The sequence below is a fragment of the Parasteatoda tepidariorum genome, chromosome 8 (genome assembly GCF_043381705.1).
Source record: "Parasteatoda tepidariorum isolate YZ-2023 chromosome 8, CAS_Ptep_4.0, whole genome shotgun sequence".
NCBI lineage: Eukaryota > Metazoa > Arthropoda > Arachnida > Araneae > Theridiidae > Parasteatoda > Parasteatoda tepidariorum.
Window position 1 is genome coordinate 8267471 of NC_092211.1, and position 15882 is coordinate 8283352.

A 15882-nucleotide genomic window follows, 5' to 3' on the forward strand; every position below is an offset into this window, starting at 1 on the left:
ATTTTAATTAATTGAATAGAAATTTTTAAAAACTTGAAAGTTTCTAAAATGCTTCAATTATTATTATTTTACATCATTGTAATTTTATTTGATGCACACAAGTTTAGCAAGTTTTTTTTTACTATTATTATTTTCCTTGTGACCGAATCACTGCGATACAGCAACAGTTCTGGTAGAAAGAATTTTCTTTTGAAGAGCAAAAAATGTTTATTTTCGACATAAATTTACATATAATATTTGAATCATGCATTTAGATAATCACTTTTTGACTAGCTCAATTTATGCTGATAAATGTAAAATTTCTATTGTATTTTTGGCAGTTATTGTTATTGATTTTTCACATGGTTTTTAAATATCCCAATATATTTGAAACATAATGAAAAGTTCCAATTGTACATTTGAGTATTTACCTTTTAAGGCAATAATTCTATCAAATTTTTGGCAGTTATTACAATTGATTTCTCCATAGTTTTTATATCAGATATTTTTTATATGATATTATTTATTAGAAAAACCTAATCTCGAAACATACATTTTAGTAGTCTGATTCGTGTGATTTCATCGTTGATCTTTTTTTTCGGCAATTACTACTACAAAATTTCTTGATTTTTAATGATTTTTCATTGTGATGGTTATTTTCAAAATGCGAAGGAGGAAATAATTTCCACCCCCCCTTACCAAACTGCCAGAATATCACCCATAATATTAGAATAAAAAATTATTACATGTTCAATTCAAAAAATATACTATCGTTTTTTTTTTATCTTTTTGTAAACAGAGTGCTTTTGTTATTTTAAATTAGTTACATATATGCATGTTATTATTAAATGTATATTTCAGAAGTGCTCAAGAGTTTTGATGCAGAAAAAATTCTGCCAGGGGAATTATTTATTTGTACTAGTTGCTGTCGTTATATAATTTTTAAAAAAATCTAATTACTAAGCCAATAAGTTCAAAATCAAGTTATGATATTTTGTTGTATTTTATGCAGAATCATAAAATTGACATCGAAATGTAGAAATTGTATAAAATTAGCCCGAATCTAAAGAGCCTAAATTTGTGTTTTTATTAAATTGTTGGATCATTTAGTTGTTTTTAATGTGAAAATTGATAACTGTTTTAAAAACTGGTGCAGTTCTCATAACACTTTTCACCTTGATATTGTGAACTATTTTTACTTTTGTTGAAAAATGAGACTCCATTTGATTGAAACTGCCATGTCTACACACAATACACACAGTGACAAATTCTACATTTTAAACTAAAAAAAAAAAACTGAATAGATGTTGCCATTGATAATTTTAAAATGGTTAATATAGAAAACAATTTTTAAATTAATTTTGCGATTTTAATAGGGTCCCTCAAAGTAGACATGCCACCCACCAGTGCTTAATGTGTGGACCACAGTAAAATGTAATCATAAAAAATAAACTATTTATTTTTTGTTTGAAAATTTAAAAAAAAAATGTCAGCAATTTTGAAATGCCCTTTTAAATTTTGGGTGTACTCAATCTTAATCAGTGTAGTTTTTTGGTGGTTATCCCTAGAGATTTCCACATAATTTTAAAAATCTCATTATTTTTAATGTGAGATTATTACAGTACTTGAATTTTGAATTTTAGTAATCACCTTTGACTATCATCATTATATTTCATTATAAATTCTTTGTGTTTTAATCATTTTTTGATAGTATTGCCTGCAAATACCCCTGTAGTTTTTAAAGCTACACTATTTTAATGCCTTTTAAGTTTTGAATCGTGCATTTAAACACTCTTTGATGCACTTTATTTGTTAAAACTTCATCCCAAATCCAAATGACTTTTGTTATTGCTAATTATTGTTTTGCTATTACTAGTTGTTATTGATAATTTGTTAGTAATTGATATGCATTTCCATGTAGTTTATAAAATTTCAATATTTTTGGCTTGTTATATTATGAATTGTGTAGTTAGATAACCACTTTTTGACATGTTTTATTCATGGTTATTTTTTGAAAATCCTAATTATTTTTCAATGGTTAATTTGGCAGTTATTTCTACAAATTTCTTCTTGGTTTTTAAAGTCTCGATATTTTTAATACTCTATTATTACAACATTCACATTTCGAATCGAACATTTAAAAAATCACTTTTTGACACTCTTCATTTGTGCTGACTTAATCATAAGTACAATTGTTTTTTCTATTGTTTTTTGGGCAGTTATTGCTATGCTTTTCTGTGTGGTTACTAAAATCCTGATACTTTATCACAATATTATTACAACTCGTGGATTCAAATTTTTTTTTTTTTGGTTAATAAGTGCTTTTTTTTTTTAAAAAAATAATAAATAAATAAAATATTTTAGATTTATTAAGCCTCTTACAATTTACTTAATATAAATGTCTTAAAGTTGAAGTATATTCCTTACTTAATACTAAATCTTATTTTGCACAATTATGGTTTTGTTTTAATTTAAATCATTCTTTTTTTATTTGAAGTATTTAACCTGCATTTATTTTGCTCTATTTAATTGTTTTTTTAAATTTAAAAGCTTAAGGTTTTTTTAACATATAAACATTGTTTCTTTTTGATATAATATTTCTTAAATGAACTTTTGTATTATTTAATGCAACAAAGTACCCACCACATTTTACCATTGTTTTTATTTATTTTAATCATTCTGTATATTTTGTTTTTCTTTAATTTTAAGTAAAATCTAATGCTTAAAAGTATTCAATTTTAAGTAAACAGATTACCTTGTTAACTGATGAAAAGGACTCAAGGCCCAGAACACTGATATTTATTAAAAATTACTATAATTGCCATCAACATATATTGGATATGTGACCCTTCATTAGTCAATCTGTTGTAGGAGTGATCCTTTATTGGTCAATATGCTGTGCTATAGTTTATCTTAGCTAAGAACTTCTCCTACCACAAAGTCTGAGGCCTTCAGGTGCTGTGGAAACAAGAATGGAGCATTTTGGGGGTGGGGTAGCTTCAGTCTAGGACTAACACAATAGACCGAAGAGATTTCCTTTCTCTCCCCGACCCTATCCAAAACCACTCCAAAACAGTGACCTTGCACCCCTTCTTGAAATAGTCATACTTCGTTACCATGGTCACCACCACAGGTCCAGATTTTAGACAAACTATAGTGGCCCTTCATTTGTCAATCAGATGTGCAGGTAACTCTCTATTCAAAAAGATCATGCAACCGCAAGTTGCATACCTTAAAGGGTGCTATTAGGTATAACAATTTACCTGTCTTCTGTTAGTCATCATATTTATTTTTAATGTGGCATTTCTTTGTTAATTGTTTGACCCTATAAAGAAAAGGAAAATTATTCATCTTAATTATTACTGCATCAGATACATTTCATTACTATTTTAGTAACTAGGTTATAATCATAGTAACTAGATTTCTTCTATAGTACACCGAAATTTTAATAATTGTGTCTTGTACTGTAGGATTTGGACAAACAGGTCCATATGCAACCCGACCTGGACTTGATGTCATTGTTGCCTCTGTTGGTGGTCTGTTTCACATCACTGGTCCAGAGGGTGGGCAGCCTTGCAAAGCAGGTGTGGCCGTGACTGATTTGGCTACTGGGCTGTACGCTCAAGGTGCTATTATGGCTGCTTTAATTCACAGGATGAAAACCGGAAATGGTCAAAAAATCGATTGTGATCTTTTTTCTACTCAGGTACGCATGTTTTCAAAACACTGATGTGCAGGGGTGTTCGAAATCCCGGGGCAGGTGTCTTAATTAGATGACCCTAAAAAAGAAATGAAATAACTGAAGGGGACAAAAAAAGAGTCAATTTAATTTTAAAAATAAATTTTGGAATTATGCCTTTAAATTTATCAGTTGGAACCTATGTTTATAAAAATCTAAATCCATACTTTTTTTTAACTAATTTTCTGCCAACTCTATTGGATTTTGCCAGTTTTTCCTGGTCTATTGGTTTTATAAAAATTCTCCTGATTTTTGAACATTTTAGACAATTCCCTAAAATTGTGAGTAAGTTTTCTAAAAAAATCCCTATTGAAAGAGAATTTATGGACAAATATTATGGTTTGCTTGAATACTTAAATAAGTATTACTAATGCATTATGAAGCGAACCTCGTTTATAAAAATAAGTTTAGAACCTTTTATTTTATTCTAAAATTTTCAGTTTATCTTGATTCAGAACTTTTTAAATTGATTAAGAAATCTTCTAACTATCTTTGATGAATTAAATGCCTGTTACTATTTAAAATTATGAGTAAGCATAATACATAACATTTCAAGTTCATCATAGCAGGAAATATTTGCAGTCTTCCTACTTTGATTACTGTAAAAATCCCTAAAATTCCCTTGTTATAAAATATTTAGTACATTATGAGACAATTAACATGAAATTTATATATTATTTTGCAAAATCTCTTGGTTTTTTTTATTATCCATGTTGGCAGCTATGCATTTTGATATAAATGTAGGTGAAGATTATTATGGGGTAACGCACAAAATATTCTTCAAATTTTTTTAACCCTAAGAAATATTTTAATTTTAATGACGAAAAATTTAATTTGTTTTAAAATCAGGAAATATTTTTGATTGAGCCACATATTTATTTATTTTAAAAAATTAATTTCATAAAAAAAATTTTTTTTTAATTGATTTCAAGTCTTATTATCCTTAGTTGTCAAATGAATATCTAGGGTAGTTGCCCGCTTTCTCTACCCTTTCTGCATGCCCACTGTTAGTGTTTTGACAGTGATACGCTCTGGCCAAAAGTGTTTGGACACCCAGTGATATGGACTTAGAGCATCCTGAGGCACGGATTAATATGATGTTGGTCTTTTGCATCGATGACAGCCAGCACACACCTGAGAAAACTTTACACCAGTTTTTGATAGGTAGCCATAGGAATTGACTTCCAGGCTTTGCTCTCAACTTAAGTGAGTGGATACGTAATCTACCCTCTAATTGGTCCTAAAAGTATTCTATGGGATTTAGATCGTGGCTCTGAGAAGGCCTGTCCAGTTTTTGAACACTCATTTTGTTAAACCGCGTCTTTACAAGCTCGATGTGTGAATGGAACAGCTATCCTGCTGGAACAGAAATGGGCCTTCCCCCAAATATTGCTATAGAGTTGGAAGTGCAGCATTGTCCAGAATGTCCACATACATCTCAATGTTCATGATTCCGACTACAGAAACTAACGGACACAGGCCAAACCACAAGAAACACACCCCCCCACACACACACACACCATTATGCTTCCACCACACATGAAAACCGTTTGTCCAGACACTTTTGGCCAGATAGTGTATCTCAATTCCATTTGCCACCCCCATATATATATATAATATTTTTATTAAGGTGTCAAGTAATGAAAATAAGTTTCAGTTATTTGAAACTTTCATATCGTTATTAATACTTTATTTTTTATTGAAATAACCTAACTGAAAACATCAGGTTCATTATTAGAGAAAAAATATGATCAGACTTTAGTATTTTTGCTTAGTTATGTAATTGATTCAAACAAAAATGACAGTTATCTAATTATGAAAAAATTAATGACATTTCTTATAAAAGAATCTTTGCTTACAAATATTAAAACATGTAGTACTGCTCTTAAAATGATTTAATGATGGTTTTAAATTGTTTTTATTTATTTTCATCTGTTCCAATATTTATTCTAATTTAGGTCTTTTCATTTGTGTCCATAGTTTTCTCTATTATTTCCTCTACAATTAAAAAATGTTTATTCCTATTTAGGTTTTTTCATTTGCGGTTATAGTTTTTAATTATTTTCATTCACTTGCAATTAAAAATGTATTCTTGATAAAATAGTTTTCATTGCTAAACATTATTTTAAATTATATGCATTCATTTTAGTTGAAAAATATTTATTAAGGTATCTTAACTAGAGAAATTTTTCTTATAATTTTTATTCACATCTAGAATTGAAAAATATTTATTCCTGATAAAATGCCTTCATTAGTGAAGACAGTTTCAAATTGTAATTCATTGATATATAATCAAAAAAAAATTTTTTTTACTGGTGTAGAATTACCACCGACTATAATACAACTATTTTTTTACATGAGGCGACTATGGCTTCTTTTTTTTTTTGCCTGAAAAGGCTAAAATAAGCAATTAATTTCATTTAAAAGAGACTATTGGGAGACTTTTCTGTACTCCTAGCAATGTTTTTTAGCATAAATTAGGTTCAAAATCTGCAGCCCGCAATAGCTTTTGAACACACTAAACTTTTTTTTCTCAAAAAAGAGAGTAAAAAACGTTGAAAATTTTAAGTTGCAAATTCTAATCTTCACTTTTTATCGTTCAATCCGCAGATTCCATTGTAAGTCTATTTCGTTTCTCGATCGCATTTTCAATGGCTATTGCCTCAAAATTCCGTATGATTTGGAAAACAATGAAGAAAATTTTTTTTTATACGATATTATGCTGCCTGAATTTTGAATTTGAGTAATCACTTTTCACAATATATATATGTGTGTGTGTACAATTATTGATAGAAGGGAAAATAGTACTAGAACATTAACGCTTATATAAAAATTATCATATTTGCCACCAAATTGACTAAATGGATCACAGTATATAACAATTAAGTCATTAACAAAATTTTAGTCCTATTTTTGTTCTTATTTAGGCAACTATTTTCATAGTTTTCGGCAACTGTTTTCATGCTTTAGGCTACTAAAGCAACTATTTTGTTCATTTTTTTCTGTGGCATCCCTGTAGTGAGATATAAATATTTTTTTAAAAATGTCTTTTTTAGTGGATTTTGTTTCCAAATCTTTTCATTTCTCTACAACTGAAAAATATTTATGTCTTTTAAGGTTTCTTCATTAGTGAACATAGGCTCCAATTATCTCAATTCTGGAGTAGAGGCAAAGCGCTGGGGAACGGCCCATGAGAGTATTGTCCCATATCAAGCTTTTGAAACAAGGGATAGTTATATAACTATAGGGGCTACCAGCAATGACGGGTTCAAAAAGATGTGTAAGGTAAGTGTTGATATTTAAGTTATTATCCCTGTGGCAGAATTGCCGCAACACGGCGCAATGTTGCAAATTTTTACAGAGTTTTTGCAGAAAAATGTTTCATTTGGGAAAAGAAAAATTATGGTTTTCCTTTCTGGATAATTTCTCTAAATTTTTTTTTTCTTCTGCAGAATTTCTTTTTTTAAAGATGCCTTTCTTGCACATCAGAGAGGAAGTAAATAATCATGATTTTTCTATTCTCATTTGAGATTTTACAAAAAAAAAAATCTTTAAAGACTGGCTTCAGCTAGAATTTCAAAATAATAATCTAAAATAAGAAAATTAAAATTAAAAGAAAGTTAGCTCTAGAAATGATGTTCTTTCTTTCATTTTTTTTCTTTAAAGAACTCCTTATTTTACATACACTTATTTGAGCTTCTCTTTTTTAAAGAGTCCTATTCGCGTGACTCCTGATCTTTATTGTGGGAGTTACTGCACGGATTTTACGAGTTTTAATTCAAGTACGGATTTTAATTTACTATCGCTTAATTTATTTAAGAATTTTAATTTGTGCAATGATTTTCAAAATTCAAAAGCAGAAATAATTAGTGAATTTTTCCGCCTACAAAATGCGACAATATCGCATACAATATAAGAATGTAAAAAAATATAACTTTTACAATTAAAATTTATTATGCATTTTTATTCTATACTTCTTAGAAATACAACGTTTCTGTTATTTAAAATTAGTAATTGTTATAATTAAAAGTATCTTAACACAAAATATTTGTGCTAGGAAAGTTTGTTTCAGAAAGACCGAAAAAATTCTGCCGTATTGTGGGTTCATTAACTGCTTCCCTGATCATCCCGAGAAAACTCGGACGGAATTTGTCAGTACATTTTGTTTGATCACGTTTTTACTCGGTCAGAAGCAAAAAACATCTGCTGTGATTGGAAGTTTGCCAAGTTTTATTTGAGAGTTTTTATGTGAGACTGCACTTGTGTTTTGTGTGATTGTATATACGATGGTTGCTGAATTTGCATAGCAATAAGAGTATTAAAAAAACCTGCCATATTCCTTCACTGACGTTTGAAAAATATCACTTTGTGTTGTCCCTTGTTTTAAGAACTATCCTACAAAAACTAATATTTAACTTATTTCATTTGCCCCAGATAATTCGGGTCAAAAAAGTGATTTTAAATTAAATGTTTCTTACACATAAAATTAAACTCGATTTTTTTGAGGGGGCAGGGGAGTTTGTATGCCAATTCTTTTCTGATACAATTTTATTCTGTTTAAATTGAATAAAATAGTTTTCTTATTGCAGCTTTTAACTATTCCAGAATTCTGTGCCGATCCAAGATTTTCATCAAATGAGGAAAGAGTGAAAAATAGAAAAACTCTCATATCGAAATTATCAGAAATGTAAGTATTATGTTGTTGTTTTTTTTATTTATTTATTTATTAAAGAAAAAGTTCATATTTACTAATTCTCAGAGTTCCTGGTTTCTGTTCAAAAATTTTCAAAAACCTTAGTTCGCAACATTTAGGATAGAATGGATGAAAAGCCACGGTTTAAACCGTCCTGTCCAAAATCCGTTTGTCCAAAACAGTCTTAAACTTTTCAAAACCTATTCACTCAAATTATATCACAATTTCAAAAAAAATATATTGTGAAAAGTAAAATGTAAATTTTTGAACAAGAAAGAATAGGAAAGCAAGTTTTGGTTTTATTAAAAAAGTTTATCATTATCTTTAATATTGCATTGTTTATCCTTATGCGAAACATAATTTATCAGTATTTAAAGCATATTTATTCATATTTGAAGTATTCATTTTTGTTGTTCAATGAATTGTGGTGCTTCAGAAGTTATCTTTTCCTCTTATATAATTTTCCTTTTGTAATTAAAAGCAAATTACAGTAGAGCGCCGATTATCCGAACTGCTTGGGACCGAACGTGGTTCGGATAATGAAATGTTCGGATAATTGGAAAGTTTTTTAAAACCTAGTTTAAATGATTATTATTTATGCGCTAACCTCCCTTCACACTTTTTCTAGGCTTAGGACTGGCAGTACTATCTAAAATAGCTCTGGCGAGTTTAAGAATTTTTTTTTTTCGATTTTTAAACATATTTTTTTAAACTTTTTTTTTTCAATTTGAATCATTTTTATCATATTTCGGCTTTTTTATAATTTTTTTTGTCAATTACTGATTTTACCACATTTTTCTTTATTTTCCATTGCAAAAGATATCCAGCAAAGACTTTTGTTTCAAAGAACATGCTCTTTTTTGTGCAGCCATATCCCTTATTCTTTTTAACAATATCAACTGAATTGGATCAACATCATTTTGACGTTCTAGGCAATTCATTGCAATATCTAATGAATTGCATCCTTCTTATGAGAAGGTCCATGATCTTGAACTTGATCACGTACTTCTTCCTCTTAATCTGAGGAGTTCCGATTTTCATTCAAAATTTCAGAAACAATTTCATGATCATTTAAAATTTGAAATCCTGAGTCGTTTTCAGTGTCTCGACACCAGTCTTCTATTTCTTCTGCTGTATAACCTGGCATCTTTTCACTCGAAAGATCTACCGATTCACGAACTGAAGTTTCGTTTGTTTTTCTGATAAGAATTTTATTCCAAGATTTAGGATTCCAAGCACTGTAATCACTAATCATTAACCATGAGTGTCAACAACTACCCATCCCCAATTGTAGAATTTCAGCACTTATTTATTCATAAACACATTCTGCTTTCCAACAATTGTAGATTGTCAAAATGAAGCTCGCATTCTTTGATGATAATTTTCAGTTGAAGAGGGCTAAAGGGGTATGTAGGTTTAACTGTATAACAATACATGTATGTATGGCTACTATAAGAAAACTGCTGAAAAAGGTTGTAAATTAAATATAGTCTTCAGATGTAGTTGATATTATCTATTCCTCTAAATTTAGAAAAATTGTCGATAAGTTAAAAAAAATTCTAAACTTAAAAAAGAGAAGGAAAAAAAAAAGCGAATTCGGAATTCATAGTTCGGATAATTGGACGTTCGGATAATAAGGGTTCGGATAATCGGCGCTCTACTGTATATAAAAAGTATCAAATATTTATTATATGTACTTATTATGTGTGCAATGCTTACCTTTTACCAAAGTTCAAGGTTTTGGACACTTTAAGACAGTTTTAGTCAGTTTCAAACAGTTTAAGACTGTAAAACCCAAATGCCCTGTCCAAAACCAGTTTAGGACATCTAAAATCACAACCCTGCCAACAGTCTATCAGTGCTAGTCTATCTTGCCATTTTCTTTATTGGGTTTTAATTTTATCCTTTGATTATAACTTGTTTGCTGCATCTAGTAGACATTTTGTTGAATTTTCTTTGCTTAACAGGTTTACTATCCTCTTCGTCATTTGTCTTAAAGATTTTGAACTAAAACTCGGTTTACCAAGAGTAAGAGTTTATGCCCATCTTACAAACCCTGTGGCTATCTTTTCTTTGTGGTTGTCTTTTTCAAGCAATCTGTGATAAGACTCTCTATCACTAATATCATTCTGCAAGATACTTCTAATAATAACAAATATATATGTTACTAATTTAAAATAACAAAACTGCTGTGTTTACAAAAAAAAAAAACTGTAAAATATTTTTTTAATTGAACATGTAATAACTTTTTATTCTAATATTATGGGTGATATTCTTGCAATTTGTTGGAGGGGAAGCACAAATTATTTCCTTCTTCGCATTTTGTAAATAATCATCACATTAAAAAAAGTAGTTAAAAATCATGGAATCTGTAGTTGTAATTGCCGGAAAAAAAAGATTGACAACAAAATCACTCGAATCGGATTCTTCAAGTGCGTGTTTCCTTTCAATATTAGGTTGTTGTAATAAATAATATTGTATAAAAAATATCGGATTTAAAAACTATGGAGAAATCAATTGCAATGACTGCTAAAAATTCTATAGAATTATTGCCTTAAGAAGTGAATACTCAAATGCACGATTCTAATTTTACATAATGTTTGAAATATATCGGCATATTTAAAAAAAACATGCGAAAACCAATATCAATAACTGCCGAAAATACAGATTTAAATATTACCTGTAAATTTCTGTAGAAAAGAAAAGTAAATATTTTTTGCTTTTTAATAGAAAAATCTTTCTTCAAGAACTCTGTAAAGTTTTGCAACAATGTCTGAAGTTTTAAAATAAAAATTCAATAAGATACCAAGATAATATGTTAAAATATTGCTTGCTTATATAATTAACAAATTTATAAAAGTTGGAAAATATTAAACTGAAGGGCACCTTTAATTTTTAAGAAGAATTTGTGAATGTCACAAAAAAAAAGCAAATCATAAAAAATTCATTGAATAATGATTCTAAATATCATTTTAATTTTGCTGTGAATAAATTAAATGTAGAGGTACTTTTTATTTTAACTAATCATCATAATGTTTCTATCTTGGTAGCTTTTTAAAACACCCTACTGAATATTGGTTGAGAGTATTTGATGGCAGTGGTCTACCTTATGGTCCTGTTAACAACATGGAACAAGTGTTTAATGATCCTCAGGTAACTAATTTTTTAATTTAAAAAAAAAATTATATCTTTTGTTGATTTGATTTAAATCTATTTTTGTATCGTGATAAAAAAGGCATCTAATGCATTGATATGTCTGCGATTATAGAAATGTCATGAATCGTAGTTCCATAGACATTTGTCCCTCAAACTATTCCAAATGCATAAAAACTTGAACAGTAAGGTCCCACGTTCAATCCTCTCAACTGCCGGGGCCCACTAAGTACATACAATATGTATTTTTGTAAAATCTGTGGAATCAAAAGTCCTTAGATGAGGGGGAAATTTCCTTCCTCTTCAGATCTATGCCTCACTTCTGGAAGTGGACTCACAATTGAGTGGTGCTGCTATCTATCTGGGGGATTCTGAACCAACTGACACTTTGACCCTAGCGGTGCTCTCTTGTCAAATGAAACGCCTTCCTGTTTAATTTGTAAGGGCAATAGCTGCAGGGACATTGGAATGAAAGGTCTATGTGAAACTAAACTATTCGGCATGAAAATTGAAACTATTCTATGAAAATTGTTACTATTCGGCAAATTTTATCTGTTCATTTTCGGCACATTTACAAGATTTCGTATTCTGACTTTTGTTTATTTATTTTTTAGAAAACAAATTAAATTAGTAAGCATCACAGATTTGACTGTCTTTTTTTTTTTTTTTTTTAAGAATACTTTTTTTTATAGCAATAAAAAAAAAGTATTCTTAAATAATATTATAGGAACCTATTTTGCAATTTCTTACCAAATAGAATCCCGATTGCTATAAAAACTCACCTTTGTTATTTCTGGATTCATGCAAGCCAGTTTTGTCAGAAATAAAGAGACAAATATTAGCTTATAATAATATCTTTTTATGTCACCCACCCATCAATGAAATTTGCAAATGCTGTATTTTTTAAAATTGCGAAAATGTTACGAAACAGTTGATAATTCAAAGAACAAAATTCCATAACAAAAAATATTTAGTAGCTTATAGTACTAACATGAACTATTCTTCTTCTAATATTGAATTTCTTTTCCATTATCTAATACTTGCATGGCTTGCAATATGTTAAAAATCTGTAAATTAAACTTTAAAAATATGCTTATTTGTTGATGTTATACTATATAGATCATACTTTATTTCTAAATTGCCAGCACTTGCTCTTTTTTAAGAAGTTTTTTTCCAGTGGTCGTAAAATAAAATTGCGATGATAACAATAAGTAACTCTGTGTAACGCAAACGCTGGTTAGTTCCATCAAAAAGTCTTCCACAAATGCAAAATTTCTCCCAATACTTGATCCAGGAGCTCTCTTGATTTCTGGATTGAGTTCAAAATTACAAGGCTATGGAGTTGAACATTAGTAATCGTAAACCCAAAAGTGAGTCGGTTGTTAAGCGACAGTTATAATTATAAGTTAAATGCTTTCTGCATGTTATAGAAATGTTTCAAAGCTGATTTGGGTTTTATGGCTAAAATGTTTGTAAACATTTCAGGTTATCCATAAAAAATTAGTAGTTGACTTGGAACATTCAACTGCTGGTCCTATAAAGGTAATAGGTAAGTTTTCAAATGTGACTGTCAAACTTAATAATAATCTTTTTAATTTTAAATTATTGATTTCTTTAAATTTTTTGTAATGCTTAAAACTGTTGGATCCCCCAAAACAGTTTAGCCTATATCTAAGATTGTTTTATGTTCTGCAAACAGGCCCTGCTGTGACATTTAGTGAAAGTATCAATAAAGTTAGATCACCACCTCCAATACTTGGTGAGCACACAGATGCAGTCCTTTCAGAAGTGTTGTCTTGTTCTACACAAGAAATAAGACATTTAAGAGAGACCAAAACAGTCTGCTAAGTTAAAAAGAAAAATTTCTTTCAAAATTAAATTTTCAAGAAGAAAACAAAAGCTGAAAATTATGATAGAATTGTTGGTTTCAAAAAAGAAAGTTTCCTATGTGTCAATAATATTTTTGTATTCTATAAAAATGAGTTCTTTGTAATAAATATTTATAATATAATAAATATATATAATAAATATTTGTGGTGGCCGTGATCATTTTAAATTCATGAGTGGATTTGTACAAGTAGCATTATTCTATTTTGGCCGTTACAGATACATCTTAATTTGGATGTAACATAATATAATGGTAAATATCTCAGATAAATAAATACAATCGCTTAAGCAAAATTGATTTATTAAGTATTGAAAAATGGCCATAATTCAAATTAAAGAAAAAACCCTTTAAAGAGATCAAGAAGAATCATTCTCTTTAATTGAGAATTTTAGTTTTACATTGATATTCAATGGTTGGGACTGGGATGCCCTAAAGGGCACCCCCTGTTTGCCAAAAATTTGGAAATTAAATGTGAATGAATTGTTCCCAACGCACAGTTAGGAGCAAGGGAAGAGATCCATGGTTGGCGATTTAATGAGAGATAACATAGCCAAAAATAAAGCCAACCTTCCATAATTATAGATTTAGATTTTAAATATTATATTATATATAGAAAATACCATATAGATACTAATAGTAGGTTTGAAAATTCTTTGGTGATCATGAATCACTAAAAAGACTGTGAGAATTACTATAACCATTCAACTGAAACATATTTGTGGTAAGATATAAAGAGTTATCAATAGATTTTTGTTTTCGATTAGAGGAGACAGTGAATTAATGAGCTTTACATTAGTATTGAAAGTTAGCCGTTACATTGATCAATAAAAAAAAGAATAAAGTATTTTCTATTTGCTTTTTATAAATTTTAATGAAAATTAAATAATTGATTTAATTTAATTAAAATTCGGTTAAGAATGATTTAAAAAATAAGTTTAAGAAATTAAACAAATTTTAAAAGCTAGGAAATATGTAATGCCCATCGTGGCATCACAATATTTATAATATAATTTTTTTTTAATAATATTTATAACATTCTCTTTTAAATTTTAGTTAATGTTTTTGGAACAAAAAGTTATTAATTATTTGTGTTGTTCAGTTGCAAAACATGAAAAAAGTTAATAGTTTGTAACATTTAGAACCCAAAATTATTTGGTTTAAGAGGCATTAAAATAGTGTGATCTAAAACANATTCTGTACAAAATTTTAGTACGATTCTTGGTTTAAAAAAAAAAATCGGCGTTTTGCTTTCTTAAACGCCAATACTGGCCACTTTCTCTCCCTTTGTTGCTACCTCATCCCCGCACTGACTTAAAGAGTAACCCAGTTTCCATGTAATCCGGTCTACCTACCTTTCTCTCCAGTGCCAACTTAAGGTGGAATGGACTATAGCAGTTCGACGAAACGTACATAAACTGCTCAGTGGATGAAAAATAAGAAATATGTCATTACGTTTCGACTACTAAAAGTTCGAATTTCTTGTTTATGGTAACTCATCGCGAGGCCTTCTCTTTTCTTGGAGGTATTTGTTTTGTCCAGGTGTGTTTAGAGGCATAACCACCTTCTAGTAGGTTATGTTAGAGGTCGAAGGTTGTCACCTGTTTCACTCCCCCCCTTCTGCTCAATTAATATTCGTTCACGCCGATTGTTACTCCTTTTTAAAACCTGTAAAATTCAATTACACGTGAAAGAAAAATAAGAAATTAAAATTTAGTTGAAAAAAATTACATAAGTTTGACAATCCATCATCCGATAGAGAACAATCGCTGAAGGAATCAACAAACCATTTACAATGAAATGAAATGAATACCTCTAGAAATACATTAAACAGCTCTACAAGTACTCGGTAATTACAGCAGATTATTACAAAAATTAATTTAAAAAAAATTAAACCATTAGTAACATTATAAATGGCATGATGCAAAAATGATCTATGGATCAATACATTAATGAGCCGGCATCGAACTCAACATAACATACCAAATTAATTACTTGTAAACAAATTCAGAAATCAATTGAAACTAAAATCAACTTCTTCGGTAAAACAGGAATTAATGAATTTTTTAATTATTGAAAACTGCTCCATTGTTATACTCAGAGTTTTCAGCAATGAGGAAAGTTTTTTTGTCAAATTTTTATTTAAAATAAAAATTTAAATATTTTATTAAAAAATGTATACTTAAATTAAAAGGAACTTAAATCTAATCAACTTTTATTTGTCACCAACATAGCCCTTTTAATCATTAGCGAAATATTTTATAAAGTGTCTGATGTAAAAACCAATTAAAACGTTTTACTGCGTAATGACGTCACACGTTCTAAAACATACGATCGACTCATCTATATATATAAAAGTAAATGTGTGTTTGTTTGTCCTCTATAGACTTTAAATCATCCGACACAAAGCTATGAAACTTGGCATACAGATAG

The 15882-nt window shown here is 29.1% G+C and overlaps 1 protein-coding gene across 2 annotated transcripts in view; it reads left to right on the forward strand.

Moving 5' to 3' along the window:
- Window positions 1-13590, forward strand: part of LOC107444806 (succinate--hydroxymethylglutarate CoA-transferase) — a 23404-nt gene extending 9814 nt beyond the window's left edge. For both annotated transcript variants that reach the window (XM_071184173.1, XM_043054407.2), the window contains exons 7-12: window positions 3450-3685; window positions 6836-7003; window positions 8308-8405; window positions 11462-11564; window positions 13050-13113; window positions 13264-13590. In XM_071184173.1, coding sequence (XP_071040274.1) covers window positions 3450-3685; window positions 6836-7003; window positions 8308-8405; window positions 11462-11564; window positions 13050-13113; window positions 13264-13412 — 818 coding nt within the window. In that variant the 3' untranslated portion in view covers window positions 13413-13590. The remainder of the gene's footprint in view (window positions 1-3449; window positions 3686-6835; window positions 7004-8307; window positions 8406-11461; window positions 11565-13049; window positions 13114-13263) is intronic.
- The last annotated feature ends 2292 nt before the right edge of the window (window positions 13591-15882 follow it).